This window comes from Chaetomium globosum, genomic scaffold (assembly GCF_000143365.1).
Source record: "Chaetomium globosum CBS 148.51 scaffold_6 genomic scaffold, whole genome shotgun sequence".
NCBI classification, from domain to species: Eukaryota; Fungi; Ascomycota; class Sordariomycetes; order Sordariales; family Chaetomiaceae; genus Chaetomium; species Chaetomium globosum.
In genome coordinates, this window is record NT_165981.1 from 3,742,579 (window position 1) to 3,760,798 (window position 18,220).

Here is an 18,220-nt window from a genome sequence, read left to right on the forward strand (position 1 = left end):
ATATCGTTGGTGAAGCCTTATCCGACGGCTTTGATGGAGCACCAGCCATTCGATGTACTCCAGGTTGTGATAGAATTTGCTTGTTGTGTGTCTCGGGGGCTCCTGCACCCGAATCGGGGGATGGACATACTTGGGCAAAATCTCATTATTGCCTATTTAGGCATTGATCCTGAACCTTATTTGTAAGCCGCGGGAGAAGCTCAGACAATTGCTGCAAAACACGCTTGGCTGGAGAGCTTGGGCTGCTTGGCTCCCTTCCACGGATGAAAAGGCCGCCGCCGAAAGCCCAGACCATCCTGCGACGAAAAAGTGGATCACCTTCCATCAGTGGCTCGGCACGCCAAGACGGCATGCTGAGACAACGATGCAGGGTTGAATGGAAACCACCGACCACAAAGTTGTCCTTTGTTCATCGTACACCTCACGCCGCGCATCTCCTCCAGTGGCTCGATTCGCCCTGTCAGGTGGATTAAGTCAATGCTCTGACCCTCGTGATGGTCACCTAGCGACCTTTCGCGACCAGTCGACCGAGAACACAGCGGAGCAACATGGAGGTACCGTCGTCTCCGGCGAAGGCCCACGAGCCATCCGATACCTCCAAGGTCGAGCCGGGGAAAGAAACTCACAGGTCAAAAAACCGGAGAAGGAGTAGGAAAGGATCCCAGAATACCGCCGCACACCTTCCCTCCCCGATTTTAACACCAAGCGATCCGCCACCGAGGCAAACCCCCGAGACCATCGTTCCCAGGGAGCGGGCGGTGTCGAGTCCGACTACTGGTGTACCGACACCGGACCCGTCTGGCGAGAGCCAGAGCGATGGCGACCAATTTCGATTGCCTACTCCGCCCGCAAACGCCGCACCGCTTCAGACACTTGGTACAGATCTTGACAATGTCACGAAAACCCGAAGCAGGTCTAACACCAAAACGAGCAACCCCGACGGGGTCAGGCGACTCTCGGCATCCAAAATGCAAGAACTGACCGCCGCACCGGACTCTCTGCCCGTCGCCGCCATCTCAAAACGCATAGTTGGGGACCTCCCGCTGACCGCTGGCATCGTCGAAGCAAGCCGCCGGCTATCAAAGGCAACGGAGGACCACTCGGCCCACGTCGCTCAGGCCGAGTTCCTACGATCCGAGCAACGGGAGAACGGGAGGTTAGCGCAAGGAAGGCCGATGATAAATGGACGCACACTTTCTACGCCACCAATGGGTAGACGGAAGACAACGAGCCAACCCCTAAGTCAGCCTCCGGCTCAGCAATCCTCGCGTCGCAATTCCTTCCAACCAGCCCCGCGGCCGACTGCTCTAGAACTCGACAGCCGAAATACCCACGCGCCGCCCACCGATAGAGCCACCCTGCCGCCGAGGGACAGCAAGGTCGACCCGGTCCCTCCATCCCCGATCGCGCCCACAATTCCCCTCCCGCCCATGTCCATACCGACGTTACTGCAGCTCGAATTAGCCGCCCAGCGACCGAGTCCCCTCTACATCCATCACTCGTACGCGAGTGACATGCCATACGAATCCAGTGCCATCAAATTCGAACGCCTCAAGAACTTCTTGCTTCTTCCGTGGTATCTCGAGAGGGCTATGGCGTTTGGTGTTGCTGCTTGCTTCGACGCCTGGCTTTGGACCTTCACCGTGCTGCCCATGCGATTCTGCATCGCGGCGTCTGTGTTGGTCCGTTGGTGGGCGTATGTCATCGGGAAAGAGTTACGGTGGATGGTGGATTTCGTTTGGTACGGACTGGGGCGCATGTGGCAGCGAGGGCGCCGGGGGCGCGCCTCATCAAGCACAACCGGTCAAGAAAACCGTGCGGAGGAATCGAGGAGCAGAAGCAGAGCCCGAGACGGTCTAGATGGCACAGCGCATGCTTCAGGGGTTGCCGGCGGTAGAGCCGAGTCCGCTTCTCGGCGCCCAGGCAGCCGGCACGTTTCTGGGCCCGGCATGGCTGGCCCGCCGAAGAAGCCGAGTAGCAGACCGTCAGGATTGTTCCGTCACCGTCGAACGAAGTCGAGCCCCTCGAACCTTACATCGTACCACAAAGCCGACCTCCTCCAGGGCGCCATCCTCATCTGCAGCTCCATAGCTCTGATGAATCTTGATGCCAGCCGAATGTACCATTTCATCCGGGCCCAGTCGGCCATCAAGTTATACGCCATTTACAACCTCCTCGAGGTCGGCGACAGGCTTCTTTCTGCCCTCGGCCAGGACATCTTCGAGTGCCTCTTTAGTACCGAGACCCTCTCCCGAAACAGCTCGGGTCGCTCCAAGGTGATGCTGCCACTCGGCATGTTCTTGCTGGCGCTCCTGTACAACGTCCTGCATTCCGTTATTCTATTTTACCAAGTCATTGCGCTCAACGTGGCCGTCAACTCGTACTCTAATGCTCTCCTAACGCTACTGCTGTCGAACCAGTTCGTCGAGATCAAAAGCGCCGTGTTCAAGCGGTTCGAGAAGGAGAATACCTTCCAACTCTCTTGCGCCGACATCGTCGAGCGTTTTCAGTTATGGGTCATGCTTATTATCATCGGCATGCGCAATGTCGTCGAGGTTGGCGGGCTGTCTGTGCCAGGCGCCGGGAGTGAGGACAGCGGGCCGAGCAGCATCCCCCTGCACACGTCATCCATCCTACCAGCCAGCTTCACCATCCTTCCGTCATGGTTATGGTCGGGCGAGGTGCTCTCTCCGTTCATCGTGGTTATCGGGAGCGAGATGGTGGTTGACTGGATCAAGCATGCCTACATCAACAAGTTTAACAATATCAAACCGACCTTTTACGCGCGGATCCTCGACATCCTGTGCAAGGACTACTACACCAACGTAAGCAACCTTTCATATCCGTCTACCCGCTGAACACTGACACTGTAACCAGGCCTTTGTCACTCCCTCCCTAACCCGTCGTCTCGGCCTCCCTCTTCTCCCGCTCTCAACCCTCTTCATCCGCGCCTCGGTGCAAATCTACAACATGTTCCTCGCCACGCACCTGCCCACCCCGCTCCCGCCCACCACCCAAACCTCCCTCTCGGTCGATAACGCGACACCCTCCCCCGCCATGCAAGCGGCACTCAGCCGCATCGACCACCTCATCCGCAACGCGCTAGGCCGCTCCGTCTTCGGCTACCCCTACGCCGCTGACCAATCCGACGGCAAAGGCACGGGCGACATGCCGGGGAGCGGAAACCCCGCGGCGCCAGTGAGCAACATACTCCTACGATGGCTGCCGCCCGTTAGCAGCGACGACGCCATCGCGGCGCTGACCATGGTGGTGGTGTTTTTGCTGATCTTCCTCGTCCTGCTCGTCGTCAAACTGCTGCTGGGGATGGTGCTGCTGCGATACGCGCGCGACCGCTACGCAAGCATGAAGGCCAAGGAGCAGGCCGTGGCGGCGGGCGTGGCGGAGCGCGAGTCGTTTGACGCGCGCGGCCGGAGGGTCGGCGGGTATGGGCAGGTGGAGGTCGGGGAGGACAGGCGGCGGTGGATCTTTGGGGAGGATGTGGAGGGGTTGAGGAAGACGAGGGAGAGGGAGAGGAAGGCGGAGGGGAATGTCGAGAGGGATAAGGAAAAGGATTTTGGGAGGGTTATGAGGTATGAAATGGTGGCGAAACGCATTTGGTAGACGGTTTTTCGGTCTCGCTTTTTTTTTTTTTTTCCATCGTTTGCGGTTTGTTTATTTGCGTTGAGTGAGCATTGCGCGGCGTTATTAGCATACATGCATACGGAGCTTGCATCTTCGTACCAAGCGAGGTGATAATTGAACATCCAACCCACGACTGCGTTCATTCGAGCGCCATCAATCTCCTGGCTATTACCCCTCCTCCTGATCCCTCGCCAACTGGCTCTGCAGCCCCTTCTTACCCACGTGCATCGCCCGCTCAATCTCCCGCTCCTCGTCCCGCAACCGCGCCCGCTCATACTGCACCTTCTTCTCCTGCCGCCGTTTCTCCTCAGCAACAGCCCGCTCCCGCTCCTCCAGCGCCCTCTCCCGCCGCCGCCTCTCCTCGCGCACTTTCTTCGCCGCCTCATCCTCCTGCTCCATAGCCTCCCTCCCCTCCGGCGGCGGCCCCAGACCCTGGATGTACGCCTCGAAAAACGGATCACGCACCTTGGGGTCCAGCGAGATGTACCGCACATCAGCGAGCACCTGCGGTGGGAGTTCGGTCGGCAGGGTCTGGTTGTTGAGCGCCGACAGCGGCACCGCCTCGAGCAGTTTCTTCAAGTCCGACCGCAGCGTCGCCTGCGGCAGCTTCAGGCGGTTGATGTGCTCGCGGTACCACTTCTCGCGGTCCTTGTCCGGCAGCTTGGGGTCGCGCATGGGGTCCTCGCGCTTGTACTTGCGCCGGAACTCGGGCCAGTACAGCTTGGGCGTGGCCCTGGCCTGCAGGAAGGCGAGGTAGGGGATGCGCGGGTCCTTCTTCTCCTCTTTGGCGCGCCGCTCCTTGAGGTCTTGGATCTTGGCTCGCGACCACTCCTCCCACACCTCCCTGCGCGCCTTGGTCGTGGGCAGCACGCCGTACCGCGCGTCGTCGAACACCTTGCCCTCTTCGATCAGCTTCTCCCACGGGCTGTACGGGTTGATGTGGAAGTCGTTGAGCAGGTCCTTGAACAGCTCGCGCGCGTCCTCGTCGGACAGCGGCAGGCCCTCGTCGCCTTCTTCCCAGCCCTCGCCGCCCTCGCCCATCTCGGCGTCGTTGTATGCGTCGTCGTCGTCGGCTCCGTAGTCGGCGCCCATGGCGGCCAGCTGCGCGGCGATGTCCGCTTCGGTGAATTCGGCGGGTCCCTCGTCGGCCGCGGGCTCGTCGGTGCGTTGCCGCTTGCGGGGGTTGCCGTCTTGGTCGAGCTCGTCTTCGGCGCCCTCGTCGTCTGTTACCTCGACCTCTTCGTACTCGGAGCTATCGTAGTCCTGCGCGGCCTCTTGTTGAGATACGTCCGCCGCGGGTTTCTGGGACTCCTTGGCATCTTTGGAGCTTCGCTCTTGTTTTTGTCGTTGCTCGGCCGGCTTCCCCTCGGCCTTTTCTCGAATGCGCGCCTGGTCCAACTCGAGGATCGCGGGCATGAGTTTCTCGGGGATGCGCCAGTAGCTCGCGTTCTTGTCGGGATTGAAGGCGAACCGGCGGCCGTATTTCGTGTAGACGAGTATCCAGGGCTCGCAGCCAGGAATGGCGATCTTGGACCGTGGCTTGTCAGACGGCTGCGGGCGTGGCCTGGGCTGGAACCCTCCCCTGCCTCCCGAGCCATATCCCCCCCGCTGGCCATGTGGTTGTTGGGGTTGTTGGGGTTGTGTGTACTGGGCCATGAAGGCATTGGCAACATTCGGGTCAGATAGGTTGACTTGCGGGACGGTCTGGTGCTGCATGTAGCTGCTCATGGCCGGGTTTGTCGGGTGAGCGACGGGCGCAACAACACCCGGCCGCTTGTATGTCGACTCCTTCGTTTCTGCATTGTAGTAGTATGTGTGTCCGGTCGGTGCTTTGTGTTCGGTCCAGCCAGGGGGTAACGGCTGCAGTGCGGCGGAAGAAGGTTGGTAGGTGGACTTGACCATGGCGGGCGGAAACGTGATGGCATTAAAGCTTGAGTGGTGTTGATGGTTCAGGTTCCATCTGGGACGGCGACACGGACCTGCAGGGTCGCGGGCCTGGAGAAATTTAAGTGGATCCATCAAATGTGAGGCTTGGCGGTATCCATTCCCGAGCTGTGCGAGCCAAATCAACGACACCACAAGCGCCACAACACCACCAAATAATCGTCATCAAAAATGTTACTCTCGAAGCCCGGAATTGGCTGCGCCATCTAAGGTCATAATCGAGTCAATTTGAAACCATTTTCGGTCAACATTGTCGATGTGGTTGATGCAGCACTCCGTGAGGGTAATGATAAGATTGACGCTGCAGGCATCGCCGCATCGGAACCCTGGTCACGAGACGTTGAACTGAAGTTTTGGTGGAAGATGATTTATATGAGGGGCAGATACGCCGTGATGAAGGCCTTCATGAGGCCTCTGTTTACCGTACCGGTAAACTTTATAGTACGATACCAAATGCATGCGCACCACCAGATCCCAGCCAAACACCTTGAACTGTGGAAAGACAACAGCCAACATCCCGTCAAAAATCACCGAGGTCTTTGTTTAATGTTTAATCAGTAGTAACTAGTTACTGCCTGTCGCGGTTAATTAATTAAAATTGCTGGCGTCGCTTCGTTCGTCAGTCGCGCGGCCCTTCGCTGCGCTACGGGGCGCTTCCTTCACTCTCTCCCGCTCCTGGCAATTTTCCTGTCCCTCTCGGGAGGACAATCCGGGTTAGGGTTGAGTTACGGGAGAGACGAAGCGCCAATATCTGTCCGTCGGCCAACTCCATCCACTTGAGCCTTCTTATTAAACTTGTACTAATTAGCTCTATCATTGTTCTAACCGGTTATACCTCTACACTCCCATTCTCGCTGCCTGTATCCCAACCAGACTCCTCTGAGCGATCCTTCGCCACCACTGCATCTAACACCTGCAGTTGCCTGGTGGCGTGATCCAACAACTTCAACCCCATAGCTCGCGATGGTGTCTCGCGATAGACCCTGCTGCGGTCGAAGACCTTCTCAAGCATCAGCCCGCCGAGTGTCTTCACCCGCGAAACGGCCACGTAGGAGAGGCCAGAAGAGAACTCTGGGGCGGAGATATCGCAGACAACCTTGTCAAGAGTGATATCTTGTGACTTGTGGACGGTGATTTCGTAGCTCACCAGTAAAGGGAACTGCTCTCTGTGACAGGATCTGGCACCAACTATGAAATCCTGCCGTGCGCGAAGAATGGGGACCACCAACTTCTCTCCTCTGCGGAGCTCCTCCCCACACGGCATCGCGAAGGCTGGGCCTGTGTAGTCGTCGAAGGCCACCATAACAATCTCGGGCGGGTCTTGCAGTACGTTAGCACCCTCCTTCCAGAATATATCGTGGACTGTGCCCTGTGCGCCGTTGACGAGCCCAACGTCGGCCCACAAGTTCCGCGCCAGCATCACCCTGCAACCAACACACAGGGGCAAGCGCTTGGCCAAGTTGCCGGCATTTGAGGACTCAACCTTCTCCGCACCCACACCCTCGTGCTTTGCCTCGACCTGAATGGCGGGGCTGTCCAGGCCAAGCATGTGTTGGTGATTGTACTCGACGACCTGGGCCTTGGTGGGATAGATGCGAAGCGCATCAGCAAAGCTGTCAGCCTCCTCGAGAGAAAGCTTGACAGAACACCTCGAAGCAAGGAGTTCCCAGGAGGGCACTGACACATTAGCCTTTCGCAGTTCTTCCAAGGCCCGCCGAAACGGGGCCTGGTCTTCGCCCTGCTGCCGCTGTATTGTGGTCAGAAACACCGACTTGTCGAATGAGAGGTACGCATTACGCCCGACAATCTCGATGTCCTTCAGGTCGTCGCGCGTTGAGTATAGCGGCTTGTTGAGAACAGGGGGGGGCTGGAAGAAGTCTCCAATCAGGATGACGCTGAGGCGCAATGAAAAGCTCCTCCAACGGCTCTAGTTGGGGCAACTGTGGTGGGACCGGGCCAAAATCAAGCTTGTTCTCTGCGGAGAAAAAAAAAGGTTCCTCCTGCCGTTTCTTGTCATCCTTGTCGTGGCAGCGCTTACAAACGCCATCCGCCATGAGCTTGATGTCAAACCAGCGCTCCTTGCAACGCAGGCATCGTTGCATCTCCTCTGCGGCAAGCGCTTCGTCGAAATCCCTCTTGATTGCAATGTCTTCGGCCAAAAGCGGCGTCTCCTGGTCGTCGCCTGCAAACCGCGGACCGGATTCGTTAAATTAGCGCGGAAGGTTTCCTTCGTGGAGGGTTTGCATGCGTGGGCGGCCGATGGGATTGTGTGCTAGCCGAGGACGTCCGCGAGGGCGTCCGCGAGACCCAACCGCGGGTTCGTTCAATTCTCGCGGAGGGTTTTCTTGGGGAAGATTTTGCGTAGGTGGGCGGCCAACAGGATTGCGTGCCAGCCGAGGGCGTCCGCGAGGGCGTCCGCGAGACTGAGCTGAAGATATAGACGGAGGAGAATAGCGTTTAGGAGGGCGTCCGCCGCCGCGGTACTGTGGCGGTGTGTGTCGCAAGTCATCCGCGTCACCACCCAAACCATCTCCCTCAGCTGCTTGCACGGGTAGCAAATCAGCTCGGCTGGTCGTAGGCACCTCGTTCTGAGCATTGAGCTGCTGTTGTCGAATCAAGCCGCTTAACGTCGGGGTTTGTGAAGGCTGCACGCCATGGCGTCGCTCCACGCGGTGGCGTCTCTGGATTGTCAATCGTTGATCCCGTGCGGCTGCCATTTCTGGGGTATCTGTAGGAACGCGACCCCTTTCGTGATACATCGTGGCAAGGACGCCGTGTGTAACGTTTCGTCGAACTCCAGGTGCAAGCGCCGGTGCGAAAGAAAGGGGAAGATTTTCTCCGCGGGCGATTGCGCGAGAAATCTCAATACTCGCTCGTGACGCTTGAACCTGCGAGAGGTTAGCCGAAGAAAAAAAAATCGTAACTAGGGATATCACATGAAGCCTGTTCTTGTGCCGGCAACTTAGACAGTTGACAGCAATCCTTCCGTTCCCGCGTGCATGGAGAAACTGCTCAATGTTTTGCTCGGTGTTGCAATTAGTACATGTCTTGCGTGCCACAGCCGTCTCCACCGCCGCCTCAGTAGCGCCGCCTAGAACGACTATCACGTCTTCCATAGAAACAGCCTGGAATTGAAAGCGGCAGACGTGCAAACGGATGGAGTGGCGACGTTCGCGAAGGTCGAGCGGATTGCGAGGGCTGGATGGATGGATGGAACGGATTGCGAGGGCATGAATGGTGCAGTTTCGGGAGAACCCATAAGACAGCTGACGAAGTGAACTTTGAGCCGGAGCGTGCTTGTTAACCAATCAGTGATCGCGATAAAGTTTCTTAGTTATCAATTTCGCATAGTTAGTATTGTCCTCCGGACAGGAATATCGAAGAACCTCACACACGAAATTTCACGCAGGGGTATCTAACTTACAGAACTATCCCAGTTTATTCCTCTCGTGCTTGCGATGGATCGTCTGCTGTTGGATGTGTGAATGTCAGTAAAACGATGCCACGATCGAAACTCCATCCATCAAAACAATAATTTTGTTGCTTTTCAGACGATGTCGGCTCAAATGACATGGACTGTTCGGTCTTTTCCTCATAATATGAATCGGAATAGGGAACGATTTTGATGCATCAGATGCAACGGGGAAACTGATGGACGTCTCGACTTGACAGGAAAGCGGAACTCACAGGTTGGCAACAGTTAGGACTGATGTCTCGCGACATATCTTATCAAGCCCAACCAAACCTCGGGTGGTCTGTTGAGTGAGGGGAGCGATGACACAAGGGCCTAGAGGATCTCCTTTTGTGACCACCGGTGCCTTCATCCGCCGGCGGCCCAACTCATGGGTGAGCAATGATGATTCACTTCGCTTGGGCAATCAAAACCCGCCAAAGTCACCACCTTGCGGGCCTGCATCACACCCCACTCAGAGCCAACTCTTCAAAGTTATTGGCAGATGCCGTGCTATCTTCCAACACTTGAAGTTCAAGGTTAGTGGGACCATGGGCTGTCTCATATCGTATTCACAATGATTCATACACAGCGTTGTTACAACCACCCCACATGAGCCATCTGGTACGACTCACTTTCCTGTTTAGGCACATACGGGCATGCCGCAACCTTGCGGACCCCTTCAGATAAGATGATTCCTTTCTTTGTCTCATTGCCCCCATTACGGCACCAATGTGGGGATATAAAACACGAAGCAGCTCGTCAGGGACATCCTGTCCCAACACCGCGGGGCGACTACATGTATTCGGATACATGTTCTCAGTAGGCTATATTCTGGTGCGCACATAAGGACGCCAGTGAACCATTTCCGTCGGAAGCCGCAGTCTATGGCGTATGAGTCTGTGACACACATGCGCTCAATTCCACGGCTGTTGGTCCCTGTAGCCAACCCAGGTTTCTTTTTTTATGGTACTTGGATTTCGTCTTAGTCAACTTGGCACCATGACGTTAGCCACAATGCCATGCTCTTGCTTAGGTAGGTATGGAGTGTGGCCGGCAGCCTCCCTGAAGGTTTCTCCTGTGATTCTTAGACAGCCCGTGGTAATCAGTCCTGCATAAAAAAGCCCTCCCCCAGAGTAACCTAGAATAAGGAAGATACCGCAAGGGCTAGTGAGTATACTCATAACATGATCCAGAAATAGATCCTAACTGACGGTGTCGGATTTGCCGAACCCATATAGGAGCTGCCACTCTAACAATTTCGACTCCAATGCCGATTAACCACAGCACCGCTTACAAGGAAAGGGCAAAAGGACCAAACATACGGTAAGAGAAGTAGCATCGGAAGAATATTGATGGCTCATCCTAGGTCTACGGGTGCCCGAGATCAATATGTGGATGCGAGACCCGAGGAAATCTGTGACAAACCTATTTCAGGACCTTGTCCTGTTAGGGTTCAGCTTCGGTTGAAGGTAATCTCTCAAGGGTGCACAACAAAGGCTTGTCTCAACAGTAGGCTCTCGAGCTTGTAGCGAACTGTAGTTGTGATTGCTAACTGAGAACTCCCAGAGCTCTCCAGAACGAGTGACTATATACTGCTATCTGGTTCCCTGAGCTCTAGACAGCTCTCGAGAGCTCACTAGAGCTCATGGCTCTCGGTGGCTCTCGAGAGCCCTTGAGAGCGGCTTCTGACTGGTCGCTCTCCTTTGGCTCTCGGGTGCTACGGAGAGCACCCTGTGATTGGTTCGTTTAAATGATTGGCTCGGGGCGTCCCGCGCCCCGGGGTCCCGCCTGTTGGCATATTCGTGACAAAATCGGCGGATTATAAGTTGCCTGCGAAGGACATTGGGAGCCGGGAAACATCATCTGGATCAGTCTTGATAACTAATAGGTGATGATGGGAACTCGCCCCGGAGTGCTATAGCCCAGAAGTGCCGTATCAGGAAGGCCGCGTTTACCATTATGGAGGTAAGGTACCTGGCATGTAGTCTTGGAAGAAACTTGGGACACACCTAAAGAACAGTGACTTAATATTTACACCCCCGATAACCTCGATACATTTACCGCATGTTTCCTGTGTGCTCCCGTGAGCTACGCTTTACGTGGAGAACTATGGTGCATCACTCAGATTTGTATCAGTGACTGGATTGATTAGAGTAACCTCCCTCCCATAATGTAGTGATGTTCCTGCTCTTAGTGGCAAAACTAGCCCAAAGTCGCGCCAGTACTGGGCAGCCTCGTAGCTGCCTAGCGTTATTAACAGTTTTCTTGCTAGCGAAGTCAAAATGCGAAGATCCAGAACGACTACACAAGTGATTGTTTGTGAGTGATTGTTTGAACGGTAAGTATAGCTCAAGTATTGTCGTAATTCGGGACAGAAGATTTCTGAGAATCCTCAACCCCATATGTCGTTGAAGGCGTAGCGATAAATATACATCATCTGCATCATATAACCCATCGACCCGGGAACCATGTCTCATTTCATCACGCTCATTTGCAGAACGGAGAGCCGTTGATGTACTCGCAACGGTTACCGCAGATGGACACGAGCCGCTGTTGCCCATTGTTGCACTGGTAGATGGCGGGCTGCCCACCGCTTGATCCGCAGCTGTATACACCTATTCCGTGTTAATTAGAGTGCATGCCTCCCCATTATTTCAAAAGGGTACTTGCCATGGGTGCAGCCGATGGCGGTTGTCTGGGCAGCGCCAAAGGCGGCCAGGGAGAGCATGACGGCGAGGGTAGGGAGTTGCATTTTGGTTGAGGTGGTTTGGGTTGGAAAGGAGGTTGAGTGTTTGTTGAGGAACTGTTGGTCGAGTTTGGGTTGAAAGATTGACGGGATCATAGTGGCGTATTTATGTTCGCGGACTCATAGACAGCTTGGGGGCCTTGGGGGCGAAAGTCGAGGGCTCGAGTTCCCCGCGGACCGCAGGACAGGGGGTTGCAGAGGGGTCCCAGGTTGTGATTGGGGAGAAAACGGAAAAATGGATTCAAGAGCATAACTAGCCGATATTACCTTTCCAGGGTGCCCACATGCAAAGGAGAAGATGACGAGAGCGCCCTGCGAAAACAGGGCGACGGACGCGACTGTGTGGTGATTCGAGGAGTGATGACGATTTACCTAGATTCCCGCTCTCATAGGTATGTACATACCTAGGTACCCAAGTATCTATAGTTGTCCTCAGCCTATATCGATGTTCCGCCCTATGGCTCCTCGCAACTCGACCTGCGCGAACAACCTGAACTGACTGACCCCGACTCATCTATGAAGGCGGCCGCTGCTGACATGATGCTCACCGCTTCATTCCGGTTTCCTGCGAGGATCTTGCAGGAGCGGAGTATCACAGCATGTTGCCAGGCTGCAACATCTAGATATGTCTAGCGCTCTTCGCTGTATCTTTTTGTGAGTTGGGGGCTAAAAGACTTGGCGCTGTGAGTCGTGAGGGTGGTTGGCAAGTAGGATGCTTGACACGGTGCAAGCATCCAAGATGCTGGTTGGTCCGAAAAGCGAATATTGAGTCTCGAGGTATTGGATTGGAGTTGCATCAAGTCGAAAATCCGCCGAAACTTAGTAAGGGAGAGAGGTACACTACATTACATCTATCGTGCCCTCAACCAAGGCACCTTCGTTTGTATGGAGGTACCCAGACATCTCGCATCGGGTCAACTCGGGCCCCAAGTTTGAAGCCCACTTAGGTACCTCTATTGACGCATGACCGCATGACAACATCCCCCACAGTATGACAACAGCGACGCTGACATGGAACCTCGTCAACAACCCCTCACTCCTCAGTTGTCCCGAATGCAGAGACAACCCCGCTACCTACCGAGCTGAGCCGCAATATTAATCTGTCTAATCTCACGCACTTCTGCCAAAAGCAGGGGGCCTCGCCCAACATAATCAACCTGCCCACTGCCGTCATGAGTTCGCGGGAGCGCTAAGATCACCCGGCGATACAATACGGCGGCCATTCCCACCCAAACCTCGCGCCCTTTCGCTGGGGCCCGGGCCTCTGCCGCCGAACTATCACCCCCTCATCCCGTCGGTTGTGAAGAGCTCAGCCCGGCCAAAAGCATATCACCCATGGCCGGGCCGCCCCAAACCTGAGATGTCTAGAACTTCCTGATAGAACCCGTACTGAAGGGGTTCGGTCCAACGTATTTCTACTGATTAGATTCATGAGTGAAATCCATGATGACTACAACGAATGGAAATTGAATGGGTAGATAGTCTGTGGCTACTCAATTTTGATGATTTGACTCCAGTTTTGATCTACGGCGTTGAGGGCAAGTGGTCGTGGCTCAACTGGATTGCATTTAGAAAATATACCTAGGTAGGTACCCAAGAGCATTAGAAAGGGAGAGGGCGAAAAAATAATAAGCGACCAATGGAATGGTGCGTTCCTGTTTCCTTCTTGCATGTCGAGGGTCTTGTTGATGGGAAACGAAATACCTTAAGTGACCTCATTTCCTGGGGGTCTTCGCCAGAAGTTTTTAGTGCTGCGAGCTGATATGGAGGAGTTGCAAGCCACAGCGTTGGTTCATTACGGCGATCCTTCTGAAGTCGATGAAGCCGTTTATTTCACCGCAAACTAAAGGTGGTTTCAACTATTAGTTATTATTATTATTATTCATACTCCGCTATGCCCTAGGGCGTGCCGGACCCTCAGCTATTTAGTGTACAGGAAAACCGTGCCCTCCCGGGCCGGGTGAAAAACCCATACCAACAATCAAGGAACGGTGCGTTCTGGTGAGTCTGCGTATACAAAGAGAGGAGGCCTCCTGGCCTCCGAACGGGGGCGCTTCAGGCCGCCGCTTCCAGCTCGAGCCTCCTGGCTAAGTTGTACATCGGCAGCTTCCCCGAGTCCATCAGCCAGTCGAGAACTTTTCCTCGCGAGCCGTGCAGTCGTGGGATTGATGCCGTGTAGAACAGAGTAAAAGTCCCGTCGTGTCCGAATTCCAGTTCTCTCCCATCTTCGAGTCAACGGTGGGGCCAAACACCACACTACCAGGTGTTCGGCAGTCTCTCGTCCCTCGCCACACTCGCAGGCAGGAGTCAGAACCTCCGGGACTCCCCGTGTAAACAAGAAGTCCCGTAAGCCTATTGCTCCCGTCTGGATTTGAATCAGCAGTGAGCTCTTCGCCTTGCTGAGACCGTCGTGCCTCCTTAGTGTTTCGTTCCGGAATAACGTCTCCTGCTGATGGTCAAAGTCGTCCGCCGGCCTGGTGATTGCCCTGCCGTCCCGTTCCTTTAACCACCTCGACTTCCAAGCCTCTTCTACTGCCCTGTTCGTATCAACGATCCCCCCCGTCCAGCGCATGACCGTGCCCGCGGCTCTCTCCACCGCCGTAGGCCCTTGAGGTCCCAAGGTTCGCGGTCGGCCCCTGTTGCCCCTCCTCGAGCTAAGTCTCTGCTGTATCTTGCGGCAGGCGGTGAGGACAACGCTCGCCGCCGTCTTCTTGCCGCCTCGACCGTCGTCCAGATCGGGTCGTTGGAGTCGGTTTTCGAAATCTGCAAGCCGTTTGTTTAGGTACAAGTCCAATGGTGGTACCCATGTCTCTGTCTCGAGGTTACGGATGGGGGTAGACTTAAAGGCTCCCGCCACGATCCGCAAGCTCTTGTTCTGGGCCTTCCCGAGGGCCTTAGTGATGCCTTTCTTTGCCGGCTCGCCTCCCACATCCGTGGGGATGTGAAACGACGATGCGCCATAGGCCAGCGCTGACCGTGCGTTGGCGGTAGAGATTTCCGGGGCGACTGCGTGTCCCGGATCGCCCTTCTTTCCACGCCCACTGCGGCCGCGCTGCAGATTGCGCTTCGGTGCACGTGGTGTGGCTAGATAGGGCTTTGCGAGAGCTTTGGATCAGCGCTAGCTTTGAGACTTTTGGGCCGAAATTCAAGGACGTTCTTTTTTTGAGGCCGTCACGAGCTACCGTAGGAACCGTCACCGCATACCGTAGGCCTAAATTCTGCCCACACAAATCCCTAACCCTGGCCTCGCGCAACAATTCTGCCGCCCCGCCTTCGGCAATTCTGCCGCACTTCCAGCTTTCTGCGCGCGTGCACGCATCATCATCACCACCAACCCTCGCACACCAACAGCCATTGCAACTGCGCTGCGCGCGTACCTTCAGTAAGCGCCCCAGCTGTTTCGCGCGCTCTACAGGGCTAACCAGCGATAGATATGGCGCTTTCAGAGCTCGACTCCGACGCGCACAGCGATGCGCACAGCGATGCGCACAGCGATACGAGCGCGCGGGGCGACGCGCAAGCGCTGCCAGCATCGCTGTTTGCGCTGAATTGCGCTGCGATTGATTGCACTGTGGCAATTGACGAGCGCTGCGCGCGCATCGCGAAGGCGGTGAGCGATTATTTTCACCGCCTACCTTACTAGGTAGGCGGTGGGCGTTGTGGGGTGGTGCTACGGTATGCGGTGACGGTTCCTACGGTAGCTCGTGACGGCCTCGTTTTTTTTTAGTTGTTTCAACTATTAAGACATGGTACGGCGAGGTAATCACGGCGTAGCAGGCGGGGGGTATTTCAGCACCTTGAAGGTTAATGAGCCATTCCGAGTCGAAGCCCACCAACTGCATCATCGTCTGATTACCAGTTTTTCTTCCTACGGCACAGAACTTTCACATGGCATGGACTTTGTATAACAGTCAACAGCAGCTGAAGGGGGTGGATGCAACCCACGATCCAATGGCAATCCGTCTGAAAGGCGGCGGAGTCACCCGAATCCAACCTTGGGAGGCTGGGATGCGGCTCACATGGCGATCCGTCCCGACGGTGGCACGAAATTCCGCGGCGTCGGATTGCCGAGCCGACCTTTAACTTATCCTCTTCCCTGGTTCAAGCACTTTGGGTGGGCAAGCCTCGATTCCACCACGTGGTGTTTCAGCCGCCATGCATAGCTTGAACTTTACCTCTCTCGGTGGTCTGTTGAAAGCCGAGGGCAAGGTCTCGAGAGTGGCCTTTGGAGTTCAGGATTTGCCGCGAGGCACCAGTTTCAGATACGGAGAAGGAATTGTGTTTTCTTTTGTTACATGGCATGCATCGCCGCACCAAGTCCCTCAACCCCCGGGCAGCCGTTCCGCAACAAAAGCCTCTTTCCGCCGTCACAAAACCCGTTCGCCAGCCAGTTGTGTCCCCGGACTCAAAATGCAAACAAAAAATCGAGGTATCATCCATATCGCTCTTAAAATCTCACAAAAAAGGCATGCAATCTCCAAAAAGGTCACACCTGTACGCCCGAGCCCGCTCCAGTCTTCAAACAAGCCGCCCTGCCACTGATCATGAACACCGCACCCGCTGCTTTTTGTCCAGCCGGTTCCCGCACCAAAGCGAAACCCGAGGGAATGATTCGTTATCCTCGGTAGCTTTCCGCCGGATCGAGTCGCATTTATACCCACCCGTGGTCTGCTTATCTTTGCAAAAGGTGACGCAGCAGTCGGTTTTCTCCGTGGCCCATACGTAGCTCGTGATACTGATGTTCAAATCGTAATATCCGGGTTCTACGTAAATTTCGGTCGCATCGCCGGTGAAGTCGTTTCCGGAAAAGCCCTGGAAAGCAAACATCTCGAAGATGCTGGGGTCCGTTTGGTTATTGAGGAATGTGGGTGATGCGGTGGGCGCGCTCGAGGTTGTGGAAACTGACGTCGGTTCTGTGGATGATGCGCTGGTCGGGCTGTGTTCGCGTTAGCAAGGTGCACAAGTTCAGCGCCAGCTTCGTTTTCCAAGTCATCGCTCACCTGCTACCCGACTCCGTGGCCGACTCCGTGGCCGACCCCGTTTCTACTGGCGCGGCGCCCGAATCTGACTGCCTTGATGCCATCGCGCTCGCGATGCCTGCGCCAGCCGCCACCGCTATGATCACGACCGCAAGGACCACAGCGATGATAATAAAGACGCGCTTGCGCAAGCCGCAGATGCGCTTTTCCCTCGGAGGCTCACTTCCAACGTATGTTTGTTGGTCGTCAGCGCCGGAAAACGAATGCCACGGCACATCGCTGTTTGGGCTCAACGCGCTGACTGAATGATAATCGCCGCCTACTATCGACGCTGGCCCCCATGGTTGCTGGTATTGTTGCATGGGGCTCACCCCCGGAGTCATTGGTTTCTCGTAGAGAAGTTTTGGTGCCTGTGTCGTATTGTGCCGGATACTTGTCTGTCTCTATATAGTACCGCTGTTGCGCCGCTTCTGGTGATGAATCTGGCACCACTTCTGGTAGATGGTCCGCGTGGGGATTGGGCGTGAGGGTTGGCCGGTTTTCCACCACCTCTGGGAGGTTTTCGTCTGGTGCTTGTGGACGCCCCATCTTGACAGGATCTGCTGGCGAGGATCCCTTTCGAATCGAGTTCGTCTTCACACTTTGTCGTCTAGGAACCCACTCGCTGACTGAGAAGCCAGATGTGGCGTTCGTTGATGATGGCGCTTGCGCACAAGTTCTTGGCTCGTGCCGGACCTGGGAACGTTCAGGGTTTTGTTGAACGCCATTGAGTTGATCTTTGGAGGATCTGGAAGGTCCAACGACGCCAATTTCCCCACAGACAAGCTTCAGCAATCTTCTGGATTTGGGTCGGTCGGGTCCCCTTGGCGTAAGACGGGGGAATTTTTGGCATGGCTTTCGCCCAGCGATCAACCGGCTGTGCTACCCCATTTAGCAACGTTTCCGGGAAATGTGCAGACTGGCGGGACGGGGTTGCCATTCCCACTGCTTCGCTTGCGCAGGAGAAGGACATGGGCACATAGGTCCCACGGACCCGCCAGCTCGGCGAGCGCGCACCAATTCATGGAAACCCGTCATTTCCCACGACGTGGCCGAAACATTTGAGCCGACTCAAGCATGCGCTGCGAGTTAGGATTTGTCTGCGTCGATGTCAAACTCTGTTTCCTGGCCACCGCTGGCGTCGTTCGAGAAGGATGTATGTGGGGCTGAACTTGGCGGTGGCTTTAGTTATCCCACTGCGGCGAACAGTCCATCGCGATGAATCGCTGCCAGGGACGATCGGCCTCCAATTGGCTGCCATGAACTCCACCACACAAACCAAAAACGGAATTTGAGCCAGGCATCAAGGCACGTTCGGTGCTGGCGCCGATCGGGAGCGCGGTGACACACGGTTCTGACCGGCTCTCATAGCGATCGACGGCCCGCCGAGCCCGCGTTTTCCCATGCTGCCATCAT

At 55.8% G+C, this 18,220-nt stretch overlaps 5 protein-coding genes across 5 annotated transcripts; 1 reads left to right on the top strand and 4 right to left on the bottom strand.

The window, feature by feature from the left end:
- Window positions 1–548: 548 nt before the first annotated feature.
- On the top strand, window positions 549–3,621 carry CHGG_09537 (uncharacterized protein; the record flags this gene model as incomplete). Its single annotated transcript, XM_001227463.1, has 2 exons — window positions 549–2,825; window positions 2,878–3,621. 2 exons carry the CDS (start codon window positions 549–551, stop codon window positions 3,619–3,621), a joined length of 3,021 nt encoding a protein of 1,006 aa, XP_001227464.1.
- A 189-nt stretch (window positions 3,622–3,810) lies between these two features.
- On the bottom strand, window positions 3,811–8,345 carry CHGG_09538 (uncharacterized protein; the record flags this gene model as incomplete). The annotated part of the gene is made up of 4 exons (XM_001227464.1): window positions 3,811–5,637; window positions 6,422–7,453; window positions 7,539–7,768; window positions 8,114–8,345. 4 exons carry the CDS (start codon window positions 8,343–8,345, stop codon window positions 3,811–3,813), a joined length of 3,321 nt encoding a protein of 1,106 aa, XP_001227465.1.
- A 3,182-nt stretch (window positions 8,346–11,527) lies between these two features.
- Window positions 11,528–11,792, bottom strand: CHGG_09539 (uncharacterized protein; the record flags this gene model as incomplete). Its single annotated transcript, XM_001227465.1, has 2 exons — window positions 11,528–11,645; window positions 11,707–11,792. 2 exons carry the CDS (start codon window positions 11,790–11,792, stop codon window positions 11,528–11,530), a joined length of 204 nt encoding a protein of 67 aa, XP_001227466.1.
- Window positions 11,793–13,767: 1,975 nt separating this feature from the next.
- CHGG_09540 (uncharacterized protein) lies at window positions 13,768–15,141 on the bottom strand (the record flags this gene model as incomplete). Its single annotated transcript, XM_001227466.1, has 2 exons — window positions 13,768–14,870; window positions 15,132–15,141. The coding sequence occupies 2 exons, from the start codon at window positions 15,139–15,141 to the stop codon at window positions 13,768–13,770; spliced, it is 1,113 nt and encodes a 370-aa protein (XP_001227467.1).
- Window positions 15,142–16,328: 1,187 nt separating this feature from the next.
- Window positions 16,329–17,148, bottom strand: CHGG_09541 (uncharacterized protein; the record flags this gene model as incomplete). The annotated part of the gene is made up of 2 exons (XM_001227467.1): window positions 16,329–16,722; window positions 16,787–17,148. The coding sequence occupies 2 exons, from the start codon at window positions 17,146–17,148 to the stop codon at window positions 16,329–16,331; spliced, it is 756 nt and encodes a 251-aa protein (XP_001227468.1).
- Between the last annotated feature and the right edge of the window lie 1,072 nt (window positions 17,149–18,220).